The sequence below is a fragment of the Ursus americanus genome, chromosome 18, assembly GCF_024610735.1.
Source record: "Ursus americanus isolate L20-20 chromosome 18, mUrsAme1.1.p, whole genome shotgun sequence".
NCBI classification, from domain to species: Eukaryota; Metazoa; Chordata; class Mammalia; order Carnivora; family Ursidae; genus Ursus; species Ursus americanus.
Genome location: NC_142144.1, coordinates 20,535,162 through 20,558,108, shown reverse-complemented (window position 1 = coordinate 20,558,108; position 22,947 = coordinate 20,535,162). Strand labels below are relative to the sequence as shown.

The 22,947-nt window shown below is 36.0% G+C and overlaps 1 protein-coding gene across 5 annotated transcripts in view; it reads left to right on the top strand.

The window, feature by feature from the left end:
• KIAA1958 (KIAA1958 ortholog) overlaps positions 1 to 22,947 on the top strand; it is a 159,693-nt gene that overhangs the window by 98,855 nt on the left and 37,891 nt on the right. The window contains exon 3 of one of the 5 annotated variants that reach the window (XM_045814852.2): positions 14,113 to 14,196. The exons of the other annotated variants lie outside the window; for them this stretch is intronic. Within the exon in view, the coding sequence (XP_045670808.1) occupies positions 14,113 to 14,196 (84 nt within the window). The remainder of the gene's footprint in view (positions 1 to 14,112; positions 14,197 to 22,947) is intronic. 5 annotated transcript variants of the gene reach the window in all.

Below are 22,947 nucleotides of genomic sequence, written 5' to 3'. Positions count from 1 at the left end.
CCACTTTTTTTAGAGATTTTACTTTTAAGTAATCTCTGCACCCAGTGTGCAGCTCTAACTCACAACCCCAAGATGAAGAGTTGCATGCTGCCCCAGCCAGGTGCCCCTAGTTTCCACTTTTATTTATTTATTTAAAGATTTATTTTAATATTTATGTATTTATTTATTTATTTGAGAGAGAGCAAGCGTGCACAAATGGGGGGGGGCAGAGAGAGAATCTTTGAGCAGATTCCCTGCAGAGTGCGGGACCCCACATGGGGCTCCATCCCATGACCCATGAAATTATGACCTGAGTCAAAACCAAGAGTCTGAGGCTCAACTGACTGAGCCAGCCAGGTGCCCCTAGTTTCTACTTTTAAAGTAAATACAGCTCACCTTTTTTTCAATAAATTGCAGGAGTTAGGAGCTATTGCTGTTTTCAAAAATGAAACATCAATGTTGGCAAAATGATTTTTGTAACCCTCGACAAATGAAATTGGTCTATTTCCTAAGATTAACAACCAGGACTTTTTTTTTTTTTAAAATACCAAGATTATTTTCCTTGAACATATGAAAGAGTCCTGAGAAAATTTAATTTCTTTCAAAGGAATACATTTATGGAAGAAGTAAATACCTAATAGAAAACATCATCGTGTCAGTATAATCTTTTTTTAAAGTGAAGGTCAGGACTGGGGACAGGACGGGGAGGGAGCTATCCCTTGATTTTATGGACATATTAATTTTAATATGGACTTTCGTTATTGTTTTTTCCCTTATCCTGACATTAAAATAAAGATATTGTCTTGTAGCAATTTGTGTGATAGGTGTTTTGTTTTGTTTTAGTAAGCTGTATGCCCAACATGGGGCTTGAACTCACAACCCTGAGACTCAGAGATCAAGAGTCACATGCTGTACCAACTGAGCCAGCCAGCACCCCCCATTGTGTGATATGTCCTTTTATCCTAAGGAATTAGCCCTGGAAAAGCTTCCAGTGGCCTTATAAGTCATTTTATAAAGTTATTATAGATGTTCATATCACCTGCCCCAATCACAACAGACTCTCTGAAGAGGCTTGATGAGGGAGAAGTGACTATGAGATTCTGATCGTGAGCCCCAAGATTTAATTTTATGCCATTGACTTTTGTTTTTAAATACAGTTAGTATGGTTGGTCTAAGATGATTACGTAATTACACAGTTATCTCAGTAACTTTCTTTTTAGCTTTGGTGTTAATTCAGCCAACAAATGTTTATTGAATGCTACTACTTCTCAAGTGCTTTCCAGACCCTGTGAGTAGAGTAGCAAGGTCCTGGCTCTTACAGAGCTCACAGCTCATGGGGGAGAGACAGATGCTAAGTAAGGTATCAAATAAATATATAGTATGTCGGATGGTGACAGGTGTACAGAAGAAAATAACAGCATAAGGGGAATAAAGAATGTCAGAAGTAGAGAAATGTGGTGTTGATTTATTTTTAAAAAGCTGTTTCTTCAAATGTTTGGCAGTTTGGAAGTTCTCTGCATTTAGCATATTCAGTTTCCTCTCCTCGTGTATATAATTACTATATAAAATGCTCCATGTGGCTCTTCCACTGTTCTAGCTTTATTCCCCACTCCAACCCTTCTCCCACCTCCAGACCAGGATCAGTATTTTACAGTCCTCATGACCAGAAGCCGGACTCCTTCTCATCTCATTCCCTTTGCACATGCAATTTCTTCCTGGAATGCTTTACCCTCCTGTTCTTCTTTACAAAATGGTACCCATTCCCCCATGGAACAGAGCTCCAACACATCTCAAGCTCTATTTGACTCCTCTCTCTTTTGTTTCTGAATTCCTATAGGACTTAGAGGTCATGCCACAAACACAGTGCCTAATTGCATAGTGCCATGTATGGTTATTTTAATTAATTTTATGTGTGTTAGTCATCTCTTCTAGCTATGATGTAATCTACATAACCATCAGGGATTTGTCTTTGACTACACCCCACAGGACTTCTTTGAAATGCTAGGGGGCAGGGTGGGTACTCACAAATGTAGGTTAAATATTAATTCCAACTGCAGTCTCATAAATATAAATCTACTCACCAGATTTCTTTTTTCTTTTTTACTTTTTAAACTTAAAAATACATTCTTATTCAATAAACTCATGGACTTATCATTCATTGAAAGAATTTGGACATCATTTCTCTATCAAGTGAAAGGACAAAATATTCAAATAAACATAACAGGTTAAATATCAAGAAATGTTTCTTGTTGCTTCAGAAGTATCGCTTTAATAAAATCACCAAAGGAATGTGATAGCTAGGCTTATTTTTTGTTAAATTGAGTGCTACAGCAATAGAAGGAAATGGATCTGAATTTAAATCGAACATAAATCTCCTCAAATTAAATGAGAACACAAGATACTGCACTAATTATGTGTTTTTCCATGCCATCTCCTAACAAGGGAGGAAATAATTGGATTAATGGGGCATGAAGACTATGTAAATAAGTACAGAAAAGCTGTGTGTGTAAAAACTTTACTCAGACTCTTGGTAAGAGTTCCTGTACCAATGCTGAGGCTCTCCCTAGGGCCCCGTTCCAGGTCAGAGATCTCTTGGAAAACAGTAGCCTAAAACTTTTCCGTCTCTTGGCTACATTTATAGAAGACCCATTTCACTGCACTAGGTTTTATGGTATGGCTTCTCTTTTTTTTTTTTTTGATATGAACTTTAAGATTTCTTTTTTTTTTTTTTTTCATTTTTTTTATTATATTATGTTAGTCACCATACAGTATATCTCTGGTTTCTGATGTAAAGTTCCATGATTCATTAGTTGCGTGTAACACCCAGTGCACCATGCAATACGTGCCCTCCTTACTACCCATCACCAGCCTATCCCATTCCCCCACCCTCCTCCCCTCTGAAGCCCTCAGTTTGTTTCTCAGAGTCCATAGTCTCTCATGCAGTTAGAATGGCAAAAATTGACAAGGCAAGAAACAACAATTGCTGGAGAGCATGTGGAGAAAGGGGATCCCTACATTGTTGGTGGGAACGCAAGTTGGTACAGCCACTCTGGAAAACAGTGTGAAGGTCCCTTAAAAAGTTAAAAATTGAGCTACCCTATGACCCAGCCATTGCACTACTGGGTATTTACCCCAAAGATACAGACGTAGTGAAGAGAAGGGCCATATGCACCCCAATGTTCATAGCAGCATTGTCCACAATAGCTAAATCGTGGAAGGAACCGAGATGCCCTTCAACAGATGACTGGATTAAGAAGTTGTGGTCCATATATACAATGGAATATTACTCAGCTATCAGAAAGAACGAGTTCTCAACATTTGCTGCAACATGGATGGCACTGGAGGAGATAATGCTAAGTGAAGTAAGTCAAGCAGAGAAAGACAATTATCATATGATTTCTCTCATCTATGGAACATAAGAACTAGGAAGATCGGTAGGGGAAGAAAGGGGAATGAAGCATGGCTTCTCTTTTTGAGAGTAAGTTTAAGTGATACGTATTATGGATCTTGTGTATGGTACAGGCAAGACATGAGTGACCATTCACTCAAAAAACCAAGGTCACTCATACCTTCTACCTGAAGAGTTTATTCCCCCTTCCTACTTACAACCAAAACCATACTAGTGATGCATACCAGTGACAGCAAGGACCCCCTAAAATAGTAGTCCAGCAGGATACAGTATGGGTAGAAGGGAGCTAATATAAATGAAATGTTTGGAGGAAAGGCAGACATTTTAGAAATGCATTTTTGAAAGCCACACATGTCCAGAAGTTCTCCCTTTCCTGTCCTGCTCAGGTCAAAGCTTGAGATGTTCAATCATTAGAAATACATATATAGGATTTGTAGATTTAAAGTTCTTTTGGGGGTGCCTGGCTGGCTCAGTCAGTGGAGCGTGCGACTCTTGATATCGGGGTTGTGAGTTCAAACCCCATGTTGGGTGTGGAAATTACTTAAATAAAATCTTTAAATAAATAAAATTCTTTTAACAGTTCATATATTTATTCATTCAGTCTTCATACTTTGGGTAGCTCTGGAGTGCCAGAACATATGCTGGATACGTAGGATTCATAGATGATGAATACATGAAAAATAATGTAATTAGTGGGGCATAGACATTATATAAATAAGTATAGACAAGCTGTTGCTTAAAAATTTTACTAAGACTGGGGCACCTCAGTTGGTGGAGCGTGCAGCTCTTGATCTTGGGGTTGTAAGTTCAAGCCCCATGTTGGGTGTAGAGATTACTTAAAGATAAAATCCTTTTTTAAAAAAACGATTTTTACTAAGACTGTCTCAAAGCATTCCTTTCTCCTCAAGGAGGTCACAACCTAACAGAGAGATGTGAGATGGAATAAAATAAATAGGGCAGGATAATGGAAGCATAATCCATTTATCAGCTGGTGTCTCCTGGCCCTTTAAGATCTCAATAAGATTAGCTCACATCTTTTAGCTCTATCCCACAATTTTTACAAACTCTAATTCATTTCCTTCTTTTGGGGGGTGGGGAGATGGGGAAAGGTGAGGTAGTGATTGACTTGGATAGTCTCTTGTTTTCTCTGGCTTCTTCCACAGAGGTAGCTTATGCATCACTTCACTGTCTGGGAATGTTTTGCACCAGGTCATTCAGATACGAACTTAGCCTTACTTATGCAAGGGAACGTTTATTGAAGAATTTTTTTAGCATGGGAAGAGATAGGTCTGCAAGCCTATAGATAGGTTTATATCATAAAAAGAGCAGTGCAAACCTGACCATGTAGTTTTCTGACTTAAGTAATTTACTTAGGATAAAATACAAAGTCATTAATAAGGCCTGCAAGGCCTGGTATGATCTGAGCCTCGTGGGCTTTCAGACATCTCCTCGTGACACTCTCCCTTTTGGTTGCTCCAGGCACACTGATACTCTTTCAGTTTCTCAAACTTAGTTTCCGTTGTAGGAAATTCTCATGTGCAGGTCCCTCTGCTCTTCCTCCTTCTACGGTTTACATGATTGGCTTCTCACTTTTAGGTCTCAACTAAAAGGTCTTCTTAGAGAGTCCTTCCTAGAACATCATCCTTAAGTAGGTCACTTACTCTTTCTCACGGTACTCTTCGTTCTCCTCATAATATTTGTGTCTGTTTGTCCAAGATTTCCGTAGTTGTCTATCTTCACCTCCTCTGTAGTAAATTCCACAAAAGCAAGGACTGTTTCCATTATACTCAGACTGTTTCCTTATGCTGTAGAATTGGCTTACTTAATTCCTCATATGTGTCAGTCACTCATTATTTGTGCTTGAATGAGTGCGGTGGCTCAGTAGGGATTAATGGATTAGCTGCAGAGGAATGGGAGCACAGTGTCAAGGGTGGTGCTCAGGTTTCAAGCTTGGGTAGATGGGTAGGTGGAGGCACTGACTAGGTGGAAGAGCAGGTCTGTGGGAACAGACAAAGTTACGTTTTAGGGCTGGGCACATATAATGATTAGGCTGTTAGGTTCATGGGAGCCATGGGCACATGGTTCTGAGGCCTACTTCATTCACCATAAGCAAAACTGTATTTCTAGTTGTTAAATATACCTGATCTATTACAAAACAAAAATTTGTACTTCTATATTTTTGGCTGCTACCTTGTCTTCTCCATTCACTTTTCTGGGCCTTTGGGATTTTATCCACATTCAATTTTTAAAAGTTGTTACTTAATCACAACTACCTATATATAATAAGATGGTTTTGCTCATCTCAGTGCATGTGGTTTTTTTTCATCAATAACCGTGACTCATTCAGTTTGCTGAATGATATACATACTTCTCTTAAGAAAATTGAAAGTGATCTTTATAGAATTTTTGTTTGTGTTGAAAACAATTTTATCATCAACATTAGATAAACAATAGAACTACTTAGAATCCAAGTTATATTTCTTACCACATACATTCAAACAAAATTTAATGAAATTTGGTACTGAATTTTTGATGAATGACAAAATCTTGAGGAATGTAACTCTTCTTCATAGAGTAGACTTCATGTGATGAGAAAACATTCAATGAGTGTTTATGGGATCCCGGTTAAGTGCACAGTACCAGGTTAGGGACTAAAAGTTGCATCAGTCTCATTCATATGCAAAGAACTGGATTTGAATTTGGGCTTCTCTTTAAAATCACTTCAAAATAAGAAAGAGAAACAGAAACAAACATTCTCTTAAATTAAACTAGAAGTCTTCTTCTTCAACCACAGTGTGTAAAGAGTCTGCCAGATGCAGCAATCAGTTGGGGATTTGGATATGACACCAAGAGACATGTGACTGTAGATCTCAGATGGAGGTGTAAGAACTCGGTTTTCCCCTGAGGGTGGTGGTACATGCTGAGCAGTAAAATTAACAGTCACTTTTGAAGAACTGGAACAGGGGCTACTGGGATGGTCTTGAGAGCTTCCCTGGGCCTGGTTTGATACCAGACAGTAGCAGAGGGGGCAGGACTGAGGCAAGAAACACATACACACTTGCCATCTTTGTGGTAGGTGATCTGCCAGTATGATAAACCAATGAAGATATACTTGAATGTATGGCTTGAACGGGCACACTGTGTACCAAAAAAAGATGGGTACACAATGATCAATACTGAGATACAGCTTAGAACCTTACTGCCCTTCGCAGATAAAGAAATAATCATTTGGATACCCAGGCCCCTGCCCTAAGAACTATCAAGAGACCTATAAGGGAGAAAGGCTATGCTGACCATTGACTTTCCTACACCAGCATTGAATTCTAAAGGATACTTGAGCAATGCCGCTATTGTACAGGGTGTGTGGGAGGGGCAGGGAGTGGGGAGTATGAGTGGAGAGTCTTGTACCTAGTCAAACTGTTGTTCAGTTATAAAGACAATAAAAAGCTTAAAGACATACTCAAAAATTCAAGACCTCAGGAAAACATGGTTTTTATAAATACTTTCTGAATAAGCTATTGGAGGACAAACTTTAGCTGAGAGGAGACTGGCAAAACGCTGGTGGTAAGCATTGATTTTATCTATTTAATTGCAAGACTGAGACCAAAATGTGGAAATTACAATTAAAAACAGAATATTATAAATTATTTTATAAATTTTTATGATAAGTATCACAAACCACAATAATGTAGGAATGTATAATTTTTAAGATTTTTTAAAAATTTTATCTGAGAGACAGAGAGAGCACAAGCAAGGGGAGGGGCAGAGGGAGAGGGAGAAGCAGTCTCCCTTGTGAGCAGGGGCTGATCCCCTGCTGATCGTGGGGCTCAGTCCTAAGACCCTGAGATCATGACCTGAGCTGAAGGAGACACTTAACTGACTGAGCCACCCAGGCGCCCTGGAAATGTATAATTTTTAAAGTTGGGAGGGCACAGGAGAGAGAATTTGGGAAACTGTATAAACCAAGATTCAAAAGATATTACTTAAAGCCAACAATTCAAGTAATAGGTTATTCAGATACTTGAAGGTGTAAAGGTAAGACTAGAAGAACTAAACCAAAAAGTAAAATAAAAGATAATAAGTATAAGGACCAAGACAAATAATAAAATTGAAAATGATTAGTTGGAGAAATGTAAGTGTATGGTATATTAATTTTGGCATTTCTTGTAGTGAGGTATCAATATATGTTGTATAAAAATAGATATGCGAAGTTATCAAAGTGATGATAACCATTAGAAAAATTAGCAAGAGAAAATAAACTGAAAGAGGTCTTTTTACTCCTAAAGGGAGATTCACTGGAATAGACGGTCCCTTTTCAGCCTTTGGCTGTTATCCTGCTTGTGGTTGAAGCCAACACAGGAAAGAGGGTTCAGCCAAGCGAAAGAGGAGCTGAGCAAGAGCCCTGATATAACAGTAAAAACAGAAAGCCTGACATATGTTATGACCACAAGAACTAAGATTAAATGAAACAAATAGAAATGAGAAAGTTATTAAGAGAGTATATCCTAAAAGTTCTCACCATGAGGAGAAATTTTTTTCTTTTCTTTTTATTGTATCTATATGAGATGATGGATTTTAACCAAACCTATAGTGGTAATCATTTCACCATACATGTAATTCAAACCATTATACTGTAATGTATAAACTTACACAGTGATATATGCCCGTTATTTCTCAATAAAACTGGGGAAAAGTCTATACATTAATGTGTAGTGTGCAAAGTAACACAACTAATATTTTAAAAATGATATAAACTCAGTGTTGAATCTAAAAATGGATCACAGTCCTAAACCCAGTGATATCCTATTCAGGTGTTACTGTCATCAAAGAATACATGCATTTCTGAAAACCATTTTGCAAATGGCACAATGAAAAATGACAACTTTTGGGGCAGACTACTCAAATCCTATGCAACTTTGTAAACATCACTAACCAAACAAACAAATTCTAATAAAATGCCACAATAATTTAGAAGAAATGATAGACTTCTAGTAAATAATGATACAGTACAGCAAATATAGGAATTTACAGTGAAAAAAAAATTTTTAAAGGTCAAGTTATGTGAATTATGAGCCACAGTCACCACTCTTAACAGGAAGATGACTATCTAGAAAAATGTCAAGTTGGTGCCTACCTTTTTACACCAAAATAAATTAGATAATTAAATATTCAATTTAAATATTTAAAGAGTAAAAATGAAATTTGAATGAAACAAAATGAAAATGGAAAGTGAAATAAAAATGTTTTAGAAAAAAACAGAATTGTTTTATGGTTTCATAATGGGGAAAATATCTCTAAGTATACCACAAAATATAAAAACATTTAACAGAAATTCAATCCCGGGGCACCTGGGTAGCGCAGTCGTTAAGCGTCTGCCTTCGGCTCAGGGCCTGATCCCGGCGTTCTGGGATCGAGTCCCACATCGGGCTCCTCTGCTGGGAGCCTCGTTCTTCCTCTCCCACCCCCCTGCTTGTGTTCCCTTTCTCGCTGGCTGTCTCTCTGTCACATAAATAAATAAAATCTTAAAAAAAAAAAAAAAAAGAAAAATTCAATCCCATAAATGTGTAACAGTCACAAATATAAAAGGTAAACTAAAAAAAGTTATATATTCATATACAGATATCATTATATATATCACAAAGGGCTAAATATAATAAAGATTAAGACTACCAGTATGAATATTAAGACTAATTATAAATGAAAATTTCCTAAATGTATCTGTAGCTCCTAAATCAATATAAAAAAAGAAAATGTACAGAGGTCAAAAAGAATCCACAGAAAGAAAATGAGAAAATATAGGGAGCTAATAAGTATTTGAAAACAATATTAAATCTCATTTATCATAAATGCAAAATAAATAAAACCACAACAATATATTTTACCAATTAAATAAGCAAAGATTAAGAAGATGGATAATACATTATATCTAGGAAGGTATGATTAACCCATCACTCTTATACCTTATCATTGAAGTATAAATTGATACAACATACATACATATAGGGCAACAGCAATAGAGCAATTCCACTTTGGAAATTAATTCTGTGTATATACATGCCCATTTGTGGGAAATGTCATGTATACAAGGATACTCACTGCAGCATTGTTTGTAATAGCAAAGGATGGAAATAATGCAAATGTCTATCAGTAGAGAGGGGTTAGATAAATGTATTATGGTATATCCATTATAAATACAGCTATTAGATTGGGGCAACTATGTATATGATGATATGGAACTACATTGTAATACGTTGTAATGGTAAAAACCATTGTGTGGAATAGAATGTATAGTATATTCCACCCCCCTTTTTGAAAGGCAAAAAGTAAGTTCATGTGCATAGAAAAATAAAAAATTATGCTCCATAAATTGGCCGTATTGGTTGTCATGCAGAGGGAAATGTGGCAACAAGGAGATGGGACGAGAGGGTGACTTACTTTCACTCTATACCCATTTGCAAGTTTCAGATACTGTACTATATGCTGTATTGCCTATTGAAAGTTTATTAATCTATTAAATGGATCATGGGCCGTACTGAGAAACAATCATAATTTTTATCTCAGGACACACAGGTAGATGGTCTAGTGGATGGCAGACTGAAATGTGAGAAGTAAAACTGTAAAGCTCTTGGAAGAAACAGGTCTTCCATTACCTTGGAATAAGCAAGATTTCTTAAGCAAGATGCAAAAAGCATGAACCAATAAAGGAAAAAAAATCAACAATTGGGCGATATTAGGATTAAGAACTCTTATTTATTAAGAACGCCATTAGGAAGGTGAAAAGGCAAGCCACAGATTGGAAGAAGATACTTGCAATATGTATTTCTGATAAAGACTCAAACAGAGTGTGTTGAAACCTTCTACAAACAGTAAGAAAAGGGCAGATAATCCAACAGAAAAATGAACTGGTACTTCACAGAGAGAATATTCAAATGGCCAATAAGCATATAAAAGGGTGTTCAACTTCTTTAGTCATCAGGGAAATGAAAATTAAGACTACAGTGCAGTACCACCCCACACCCAGCAGAATGGCTGTGTAAAAAAAAAAAAAAAAAAAAAAAAAGACTACTTAGTGTTGCTGAAGATATGGAGCAAAGTGAACTCTCACACACTCTGTGAGTACATTGGTACAAGCACTTTGGAAAATTGGCAGTATCTGTTAAAGCTATTGAAACCTATGATTTCCTCTGGCCCAATAATTCCACTTCTAAATAAACACCCAACATGATCATTTAATAGAATGTTCATAACAATTTCATTGGAAATAGCCCCAAACTGAAAACTACCCAAATGTCCAATAGAATGGAAACATAAATTTCCACACAATGGAATGTTACACACAATGGATATAGTCACACAATGGAATGTTACACAGTAATGAGGGTAAATTATCTACCACTACAAAACAATATGGATGAAACTCACAAATAAACTGTTGAAATAAAAAAGCCAGGCACGAGAGTCTATCCTCTTAGATTCCATTGATATTAATTACAATAATAGACTAGACTAGACAGTTGTATTATGTTTCATCGGGATAGCTGTTATTCTTAGTGGGAGGGAATAATTGGAAGAATGAGACATGAGAAAGACTCTGGGGATACTAGTGGTGTTCTTTTTCTTGATCTGGATGCTGGAGTCAATTTGTAAAATTACATGCACTTAATGACTGGTCTACTTTATTGTATTTTTGTTTTACCTAATAAAAAGTTTTTCAAAGGAAGTGGATCAGAAGTTTTTCTAAAACTAGAGATAAAAGCAAGATAAATGTAACAGTTTTATATTTTATTATCAACCTTCTCTGACTTATTTGATTGTGTAATTAGCTGAAAAACTATTACTTGACCTTAAAGCCATTTACTTCCACGTGTTCATGAAAAATGAATGAGGGTTTCTCTACTCTTCTACCTCCTTTTGTGGCACATTCCAGGCTCTTAGGAAAAGGATTTTTTAGTTTTATTTTTCTATAAATATAATGGCTCTTAACTAAAATTGAGGCCGAGTAGAAAGAGGAGAAAGGCTTGAAACAAAACTGGGCTGAGGATGTTGAAGCAGTGCTAATGTGTTGGTCAGCTCTAAGAGTGATCGCAGGCCCTCCAAATGTGAACAGAGGAGAAGCACATGTGAAAGAACTGGCTGCCTCACCCAGGAAATTTGCAAACGAGTGACTCCAAACCCTTCCATAGTCTTCTTCACCAGTTCCTCTAACAGTATACTAAGGCTGTGTAATTAAGTCCAACAGACTTAAACTCTTTTATTCACTTACCCCTCGAAAGAGCTTTGAAAAAACCGATAACAACTCACTGATATTTAAATGGACACCCAAAGGTTTTCAACAGTTTATTTTTGTAAAAAGGAAGTAGAAAATACTGAATATTTTATAAAGATGAGGATTGACTGTAAGAATTAATATTTCATGTATTTGATAATAGTTATTAAGCATCTTATGAACAAAGGCATGCTGAATCTGAAAGAACTGAATAGTTTTAAGCCTCTATCTTGAACATCCTGATAGTCCTGCAGAATATTCTATTTCTAGTGAAAAGAACCAACTTCACTAACCTGTAAACCCCTCAGAAGTCCTAAATTCACCCCAATTCAGGCCAAAATACCCTCCTTCTGATGGCAAATTTCACCTATATCAGAATATGTATAAGAAGAAAGAAGGACAAGACATGCTATGGATTTAATCATCAATTTATAAATTTTGTTTGCCTCCTCAAAGTCTTTTACACCCCAGAGTATATACCATAGTAAATTTGGGATGGCAGCATGTGCAAACTCAAGTCTTCATATCAGACAAATAAGTTTTATAAAAGATTCTACATGAAACTTGAGAACCTAGAAGTTTTTTTCCTAAAGTTGTCTATGAATGTTTATTTCTTAGAAAGTCTTTGAAGTTTGAAGTTCACAGTGGTAGATATTTAAACAGTTAGCCAAAATGAATAGATGTGCCAGCGCCATTGGCTTTACATGTAAACAGCCAAGGAAGCCAGCCTGGTAAAAGGTTACATGCAAAGTGTGCCTTCCATCTTTTTGATGGAAAGATATACATCTTTATTGTTGATATATAAACAATTTTAATGGGAAGAAAATGGCATAATCAAAAGTTAAGTCTAATGAGGCATAAAATATACTTTTGTGTACTGAATTTTAGAAATACGATCTTTCAAAAATGTGCCTATAAAATATCTAATTAGCTAGTTTAGTGAATTTTAGTTCATTTCATTTTATAAAGTATAAGGATTTTGGCAATTATACATTAGAGCTGTCATTTAAAAATAAGATTCTGATTCATAAATGTGTATAGTAATACAAAAAGTACTGTATTTTATAAATAAAATTCAGTTTATTAGAAATTTTATTTTTATTATCATGTGTGGTTATTACAAAGACTTCCACTAAGCAACCCTACAAATTAAAATTTTCCTAAAGAGGATAATCAGGATAAACAAAATATTTTACCTTATACTGTATAATCAGAAATTACATTTTTTTATGTTGTTTTAAATTAAGCTTGATGCTTGCCTCTGATCAGATAGCCCAGTTTTCTATTGTGTACTTTCATTTTTAGAATTTCTCTTTTTGAGCTACACCCATGTCTGACATAACAGTGGTGAATTTTGACCAAATGTTTTTATCGTTAATGTTAAGAGTCCAAATTTAAATTACATATTACTGAAAGGAAACCATTTAAATGATACCATTGAACTTAATAAAAAAAAAAAAGAGTAAAAATAGAGTAGGGTTTCCTTCATAAAAGGCATAAGCACTAGAACTTTGTTTCTCAAAGAAGTTTCTCTCAAACCTCATCCCGAGCATGGATTCCTGCCACCGAGGAATCTGATATTGATCAAGCATCCTGAGTAATTCACAGGTACACTACAGTGTGAGAACTGCTAGTCTAGAGCAACATTATTTAATCGTGGGTGATCCGTAATGGAAAGAGGCAAGCCTAGTCCTTGGTGGAAGAGTGTAAATAATACATTAATAAAATAAAATGATTTGTCCAAGAGATACACCCTTTTCCTTACATCTGGATTATAGTAGCCTGATTCAAGTTTCACTGTCCTGTCTTTACACCTATGAGGTTTTGTCCTCATTACTTTACAAAATACCAAATATTTTTATTGCTTCTTACAAACTGCCCTGCAATTACATGCAGAATATTTAGAAACTGTATTTACCTAAATTGCCAGAATGTTGAGTAAACTACTACAAAATGATCGGTTTAGTAACTTTTAAATATAGATCTCTGGTGATGTGCTAAATAACAAATTTGAATATTTTAGTTCAATAAAATAGAACCAGTAAAACCTCTGGTTTCACAAATGAAGTGATTCATAATGAGTGTGTCCACTTTAATGGGACCCATGCACACTGCAGTAGGGTGAATGGCACATTTCTGTCTCATATTCCTCCTGATGCAAAGGCTGGCTCTGATCTCACTCTTCCCACAAACTCATGCACAAAACTTGTGTGTCAGTGACACGAGAAGCTCATTTTGATTGTAATGGGCCATACTGTTGTCTAGTTCATCATTTGTGAAACTGAAGTTGGCTATTATAATGCAGCAGGTATGTAAATAACATTTATGAGTGATCTCTATGAAATGGATTCCTTCTTTCCCTTTTCATTATAAGAGGAAACTTTATTTCAGAGTAGAAAGTGCATTGTCTGAACTCATCAACACCCTCTCTATCCCTCCCCTCCCCAATTTGTTGCAGACCAGGATGAAAGAGCAGCTGAGCTCAGCAGGGAGCAGAATGAGAAAACCATCCGGAGCACGCAGACCGCGCTCCGCAATTTCCGAGAGTTCCTCATCTCCAAGTATCCTTCTGAAACAAGAGAGATTTATGTCATCCCTTGCAAGGAGTTGGATGCTTACCTGGCCTCTTTTTTTGTGGATGCCAGGCAGAAGGATGGGTCCGAATATGAACCCAACAGCTTGGCCAATTACCAGTGTGGACTTGAACGGTACCTAAAAGAACATAGGTATGGCTACAGTATCACCAGGGATAAGGAATTCAAGCGTTCCCAAGAGGCCCTGAAACAGAAGCAGATTGAACTCCGCTGCAAAGGAAAGGGAAATAAGCCACACAAGTCCATGAAGCTCACCTTTGCTGATGAGCTCATTCTGCGGAAAAGGGGACTACTAAGCCGCTATAATCCCGAGGGTCTTCTCAACCTTGTCTGGCTCAACAACACGAAAGCTTTTGGGCACTGCACAGGCTTCCATGGATCTACCTTGAAGTGGGGTGATATTCGGCTCCGGGTAACAGAAACAGGGCTGGAGTACTTAGAGTGGATGGGTCAAGACACTGGCGACCTGAATGCCAAAACCAAGAGAGGGGGGACAGACTCTCGTGTGTATGCCACCCAGCACGCCCCACAGACCTGCCCCGTACAGGACTATAAGGAGTATGCCCAGCGGCGGCCTCCTGCCATGCGCTATGAGGATGCTCCTTTCTACCTGTCCATCAAGCCAGTCGTGAACTTGGCAGCTCTGCATTGGTACAACTGTCAAGCCCTTGGCAAGAACAAGCTGGCCAAGATGGTGAAGACCATGTGTGAAAAGGGTAACATCCCCGGCAGGAAAACCAACTTCAGTGTGTATCAGAGCTGCAGCACCTTGTCCGAGGCCCAGAGCAACCAGCTGGTGCTTATCTGTAACAATCTCAGCCAGCAGGCCGCCCAGTCAGTGGCTGGGCACTCCAACAGTGGCAATTTCATTGTCTCTGCCTCCTATGACTCTTCCTCAGACACTGCTTGACCAGGTGGCTTGAGCAAGACTCCAGTTTGGTTACTGTGTCCAGAGAGACTGTGATTATACACTGCTTCTCGTTCCCTTTCCTCTGCCCTCAGTATTAACTTTATAAAAATATAAATATATAATATATTTTTCTTTTTACAAATAAGCCAATGGAGATAGTTTAGTATTGCTAACATAGTATTTATAGGCTTAACACAAATGTACTTGTGGGTGATTAAATGTAATTGCTGTTACAGACTCTACAAAACCATAGTGGTTCTCAGGCAACACAAAGTAGAGAAGGAATTCCGTTTTTTAAAGAACTGTCAGAAAAGTAACTGAAAGTTATCCTAGACACTTGTGTCCTCAACTCCTGCTTTCCTTCCCACCCCACCTCTCATTTTTAGTCTAGTTAATAAATGGCTTTATTTTTTTAATTTTAAAATTTTATATTAATCAGGAGACAATATTAACTCTACTGCTTACACAGAACTAACTGTATTCAGTCAGATCCAGAATATGAAAGTGTTGATATAAGCTCAACAAATTATCTACATACTTTTTTTAGCTGAATTAGAATTTTAGCTCCTGTGCCTCATTTTTTGTAATGTCTGAAAATCTAGATATTTAGCTAACATCTTTTCTTTGGGGGCGATAAAGGTGCCATTCTTTTTGGAAGATAAATAATTTTTAAATAATATGCAAAGTCCAATATTGTGGTGAAAAAGACTGTTAATAGCTCATTTTTACTGTTGTGCTTGAACCTGTATAGAGTATTTTTTTGTTCCCTAAGAAATCAGTTAAAATGAAGTGTGATTTTTCAGATTTACAAAACTACCAAAGCTTTGAAAATGTTCCCAAGTATGAGATTATATATCAAACATAAAGAGAAGGTAGAGAATGGGAGAGTCTTATTAAAAATCCAGAAGCACTAGTCAAGACAACAAAAGAGTCCTACTCTTCAAAGCCCAAATCCCCTGAATTATTTATTTATAAGCATTAAACTTTGGTCTCTTTTCCCTAGGAGATTACTTGACTCTGTAGTTGAGATCAAAAGAATAGTGACACTCATTTTGGGTAACAACATTTTGTTACCAGATTTAACTGAATTCAAAGCATTCTTGAAAATGTGCAGAGTTTCTTCTACAGTAAATAATTTATCTGCGATACCCTGCAATTATAATAATAATAATTTTAGTGAAACAACTCTTTGTGGTGGTTTTCCCAAGGTCTTTCTTTTCAAGTCTTGACGCCTGTGATGTATTTTTAGTTGAGATCCTTCAACGACAACATAAGTTTAGACATTTGGACGACAATAAAGTTGAGCTAGATTCCTATCCTGCATAATCATATACACATAAAAAATCCAAATCTTAATTGCTTTATTGGATTCTATTGGGAAGTGTTTGTTCTTCAAGGCAACCTCATAATTCACATTAGCTAGGAGGGTAGGTGGTATTAATTTATCGTACGACCAGGACAAACTTAATTTTGATTTGCTTTGCTAAATCATCACATTAGCTGAGCTTTCCCATGGCAGCTTTTTCCAACACTAAGTCATAAATACATAACGACCCATTCCTCTAAGCTGTGACCTTTCCTTTGGCTCCGGAGCAGAAAGTCTGCTGTGGACTTTGTGTGGTGTCTTAACAATGATGATACCCACCACTTTTTGAACTAGCGTGTGTGCCAGCACTGTGCCAAGTGACTTACTACATGCATCATTTATGTAATAGTTACTAACTGTATGAAATTAGAAAATTCAGGTAAGCATAAAGAAAAATACGTACTCCTGAATCTGCTGTCCAAAATAACCACTGTTAATATTTTGGTAAATATTTCTTTAGACATTTCAATACATATTTATTTCTATATATATATTATCCTTAATCCTTCCAATCCTTGAAAAGCTTAGTTCTCTCCATTTTATGTTGAGATCAAGACAAATCAGTTAGGCTACTGTTAAAGAAATGGTACTGTCATCTGACTGCAGAGTTTTTCTGTTTATCTTCCTTATTTCCAACTCCTAGTCAGTTTCCAGTGATTTGAGCCAGAAATGGGCACACAGTGTCTTCCCATCTCCCAAGGCTGATTAAAAGGAATGTTTGAATGATCCTTCATGATGGCACACTGTGCTCCCTAATGCCCCCACTTCTGTTCATTTTGAACCACAGGGCCTCTTTCTCCAAGTTCTCTTTACAAAACTTTACTTTTTCTGTACTGGTTTGTAAGTGCACAGGACAGCCTACTGTAAAAGAATTCTTTTTTTTTTTTTTTTTTTTAAATCAGGTTGTCTTTAATGGGTTACCTCTCATGTTTAAAAAAATTTTTTTTTCTGTGAAACATTTAAAATGTGATTCTGCATTTTATTTTTGCATTGACATACTTTTAAAAATTCTTAATATGTTTTGACAGCAAAGTAAGTTTGTGATGAGGAAGAAAAGCAGTCAGTATATACTGCGAAAGCAGAACTGGGAGACTTTGCATCCCTCTGTGTGTTTATTGAGGTACTACTAACATGAAAGTCTCTCTCCTATTTCATCCTAGTGCATTTGCATTCAGAAGAACACAATTACATTGAGCATGTGAATTACTTTTTATTTATTTATATTTTGCTTTGATAACTCAAACCAAATAGGAACATTGTGATCTAGACTTAGAAAACTTTTCTGAAAAATGGCTTGGTAGAAGTTTAGCTGAATTGTAGTATCTCTTTGGGTTGATGAAATTACAAAAAATTATCTGCAACTACCTCTAAATTTTGTGTTTTTATATAAACAGTACTGAAGACATGCTACTGCCAGATGCCATTTTTATTATTTGTTATTTTAGCTTAAAAAAGTTTATGTTCATACTGTGGCAGTGGTACATGCCAAAATATCATATATGTGCTTTAGTGAAAATTCAGCAGTCCAGCAGGTGTTTACTACAACTGAATGTGCTACCTTCCCAGGCTATCCTGTGGTTTATACAAAAACAATAAAACCGTATTTGCAAAGTTTACACTTTTAGGTGAGTGTAAGGTCATGTAAGAAAGAGACAGTGCCCCTTCACATGACTCTGGAAGTTTTGCATTGTTTACAACAAAAATGTCAAGCCTATCTGTCAGCATTTGTGGGACATACCTGCAAAATTCAGTCTGTCTTCTCTGAGTGACTGGCTGTTGAAAACCATGGGTGGTAGCAATTTTTCTTTAAAAACCCATCATGTCTGAAAAAATTAGAGATATTCAGGATGTTTATCCAACAGAGCTTATTCTTTAAATTCTGTTTCTTATCATGAGTAGTAGGGATGGTCTGAATATGATTTGTAATACACCAGCTACTTAAAATACTTAAAGATATTTTTCCATGTTAAATTTTCCCTATGTTAATTCACTTTTCCCTATGTTAAATTATTTCCCGATGCACAAAAGAATAGTCTGAAATTTTTCTAGGATAGAGCAGGTCTCTTTGGTTTTTCAGTTAGGTCATTGTTAGCTTAACTTCCATCACATTAATTTGTCTTAAGTCATACGGCTTAGCTTTTAGATGTCAAGAAATCAAATGACTTCACTGAGATGAGAATTTATAGTCATATAAACAAATGCTTGAACACCTATTGTCTAGACACTGGGAAGGGTATAAAGATGTATTAAATAGTCCCTGCCCTCCAAAAATTTATAAAAGATACTGTAATGAAAGTTTCATTTCATTTTTAAAGAGCTCACCAAAAAGTCTGCCAATACTACTTTGCATCATTTCCCAAACTTTGTACTCATGCAGTTTGTCTATTATTCAGCCCTTGAATATGTTGGTTTGCTGTGGAATACATAATACGCTTTGAGTATTTTGAGGAGATCTTCCTTAGAGCCTGCTTTAAAATCAATATGAAGGCACAGCCATTCCTACACCATCCATCATGCTCGCATAGGTGCACACATTATAAGAAGGTACCGATTGTCATCAATGACGATCATTTACTGAGTACTTACAATGTGCCAGAGTACTAAGTACTTCTCCAAGTTGTTTCACTTAACTCTCACAGTAATCCTGAGGATAAGTATGATGATTTCTCCTTTATAGAAGAGGAAATCCAGAGGAGTCAAATGGGTTGCCCATATCACAGCTAATACGTAAGAGCATTAGGATGTGATACCAGATCCAGATATGATGAAGTCTGTTCTTTTCTGCTATAGCTGCTTGTTCACAACGTGATTTGCTCTGCGTCTGTAGACTCTCTGAAGTGATAAATTATAAATGAAATCCCTGGTGTAATAAAATCATCAATATTCATTATCTCCAAATTGACAGAGAGCAGTGCCATCACCTGGCATGTTTGTTAGTACAACATTGTTTTGGCCTCCTTATTTTAGTTACTTTGAGATGGAACATTCATAGTTTGTTTCCGCCGGCCATGCATAGAGAGCAAAAGTTTGTGTCTTTTTTAAAGGACACTTTTTAAAGGACACTTAGCTTTGTCATGGAGGTGTGTGCACAAGTAATTATATTTTAAAAAGTGATCGTCATTTGTTTTTATAAATCAGATGGGGAAAGGGGAGGTTCTAGGCAGAGAGAATATCTCTCTTAAGCCCAAAAGCCAATATTGCTATCCGCCAGATACTGAATATTGATTGCCAGTTTGTCAGGGAGTTTGATCTTGCCTGCAAATTAGCAATACTTAATATAGGAATTTGTTGTTAATATTTTGTTTTAGTTCCTTTATAGAGATTGTTTTGGGGGCACATGCCTGGCTCAGTTGATAGAGTATGTGACTCAGATCTCAGGGTCATGAGTTTTAAGCCCCACATCGGGTGTGGAGCCTACTAAATAAATAAATAAATAAATAATAAATAAATAAATATTGTTTTTAACAGGAAGTTTTTGAGGAAAAATATTATCCTTTGATTCTCAGAATTAAAGATAGATCGGAAACCATTCAGATTTTCTCTAGTTTGACTATCTCCTCAGTTCAATATATTAGAGACAAACACTTCTGATTTTAATCAGGCTTCTTGTGACTGATTTTCTTTATCTGTAGGAAAAGAGTATTTTTGATCTATATTTCTCTGGCCAAAATATAGCTGTAATACGTAACATCTATAAATAAAAACTCTACTATGTGATAAAGGAAATAAGTTTCCAAGCCTAGAGGAGAAGTCAAGGGGAGTGTATGATCATTTATTGCAGTAAGCTAGTTTTTAAAAGTTTCCTCTATGGAAAAGTGTTATAAATACTAAAGAATTAAGTTCTCTATCAATTAGTTTAATAGATTTTTTCTCAGATAGAATTCTTTTATATCAGATCTTAACATATTACCATATACAGGTACAGATTAGAGAGTTGCTTATTAGAAAATACGCTATTGGCAAAGGCACCCTCAGTTGTGTTTTGTTTTTCCCTTAAGGCGTGGTATTCAACATTGCTTCTCCTCCCCACTTGGATCTGGCTGAGATGAAATGAATGTACAGCTTTTCATAAGGCAAAATGATGGAGATAGAATGATTTTAAGAGATCCTTGCCATAGAATATAACTGGGACACAGAAATACACTGTGTGTTTCATCCTTTAGTGATTGGTGTATTTCTAATGATAGAACAACAGAAAAGGGGATGATATTGGCAAACGGCCAACAGCTCTGATTTTGCTTCTAATTAGAGAAAAGAAAGATAATCAGAATTTCTCATGCTTCATCCTATCTGTAAATTGATCAGTTGGGGCAGCCAAAGCTGAAGGAAACACCTGATTTGGTATTAAAGATGCATTATTTTGTAAAGACAGCATCTTAATACGTTTAAATTGAGCTGTATATAAACCATGACTTTGTTGAATTACACTCAGTATTAATTAAGTCAGAGTATTAATTTGATCAGAATATTAATTAGGTCAGAATATTAGTGTAAACCATCATCTTTGCTGAGTTATAATCATGGAGGGTGACGTGGAAAGGACCCAAGAGACCCTCTAGCCCTGTGTTCTTCAGTGCTGTGAAGAATAGGAGTCACCATGTCCTCTTGGGGGTAGGGAACAAGGAGGGTAAGGAGATAGAGATTGCAAAGGGGATCCTCAGATGCTGATTCCCCAGGAATTCTCATGTTCCCTATGCCCCTACCTTCGTAGTTTCAAACTCACCTGACTGAATGAGCTACTACCTCTATGACACATCCTTCGCATGGTGGCTGGAAAATAAGATTGGAATCATCTACTCTAACCCACCCCTCTTTTTTATAGAACAGAAAAAGCCCCAGAAACATTAATGAGCGCATTAATAACACACCTTGTTAGAGTCAGAACCAGAACTAGAACCCAGGCACCCCGACTTCTAGTCCACAGATAAGAGTTGAGGGTGGTAAAACAACCCTACATTTCCACGAGTTAGAAAGGGTATCTTCCTTCTTGTTTTCAAAATTTTAATAGTTTTTTAAGCCCTCAGTCAAATTTGTACTAGGAGTAGATTCAAGCTGCCAGTTTCCAAATAGGCTATTTTGCATGTGAATTTTCACTTTTCATTTTATACTGTTATATCTTGATTTTAGCAACTTCTCTTTTTGAAATTTGATGGAATAATCTCTAAATGTAACTTCGCTCTTTTCAACGAACATCTCTCAGCTTACCCCCACTCATATTTAATTTTCGTTTACAGAAGGAAATCTATAGTTTTCAAGTGTATGAATTCCAGTTATAGATTATGAACTAAAAAGTAACTTTTTGTTTAGTGTGGTATTCATTTGTATATCCGGCTACATAGTATTTATATTACTAGTTTTGAATGCAGTCTACAATATCCTTTTTTACTCTATGGAAAGGTTAAAATATCATCTTGAAGGTTTGGGATGTACCTTCAATCCAAAGAATCAAACTTCTATCAATGTAATTAGGATGTTTCTGAAGTGAATTTAGTTATAGGGAGGAGAAATAAAATGGGAACTAATGGAAAACCTATAGCAGGAAGATGTTGAAATACAAAGTATTTGTAAATTCTATTATCCTGCTTGGTCTTCTAAAGAGGAATTCAAGCATAAATATATAAAAATTTCACTAATTCTTATTTTACAAATTATATTTACCAGATTATAGCTGAAGAAAAAAGGTGAAATTCTAGGATTTTTTTTAAGTACAGTGGAATTATTTGTCTTTTGAATGCAATGTTGAATTTTGCTAGACTTCTGATGTTCTTCTTTGTATTACACTGGAATTAGTATTTTTACCATAGTACATTCATTTCAAAGAGCTTTGAAAATACTTTGGCACAATTTATTTATTTGTGGTAAGTAGAATTAGGAGGACATCAGCAATATAGAATCCTAACAGTAGTTGTGCATACTGTATTTAAGTGATTTTTATGCCTGTTTACTTTCTGTAATTCTTACGTTTTATAAATCAAATACCTTAGTATACTTCCACTAGAAATTAATTTATAATTGATTATTTATACTGGATGAAGTAGCAGGTCCATTTTATTAGTATTAATCCACTCAGATTAACTTTAACTGAATTTTTATATCTACAATTCATTATATTACAACTTTTTAAATAGCATTTATAACAAAAGAACTTTTGTTTTATAAAGTATTTGTTACAAAAAAAAAAAACCATCTTGCCAAAAACCATTACAATTTCTATGCATTGTGTAATATTCAGTGATGTCACTGTTGAGATTTGCATGTTGTTGTAGGTGCTTTTTCATATCTGTGTTTGTGGTGTTTATGTGGAATTGTTCACCATTGCTGCTATCACTTATTGTAGTTAAACTGAAAAACTGTGCTAAGAGGCTGTGCCAGTCAACATTTGTATGTGTGACTTGTGAAAACATGTACTTAGTTGTTTAATAT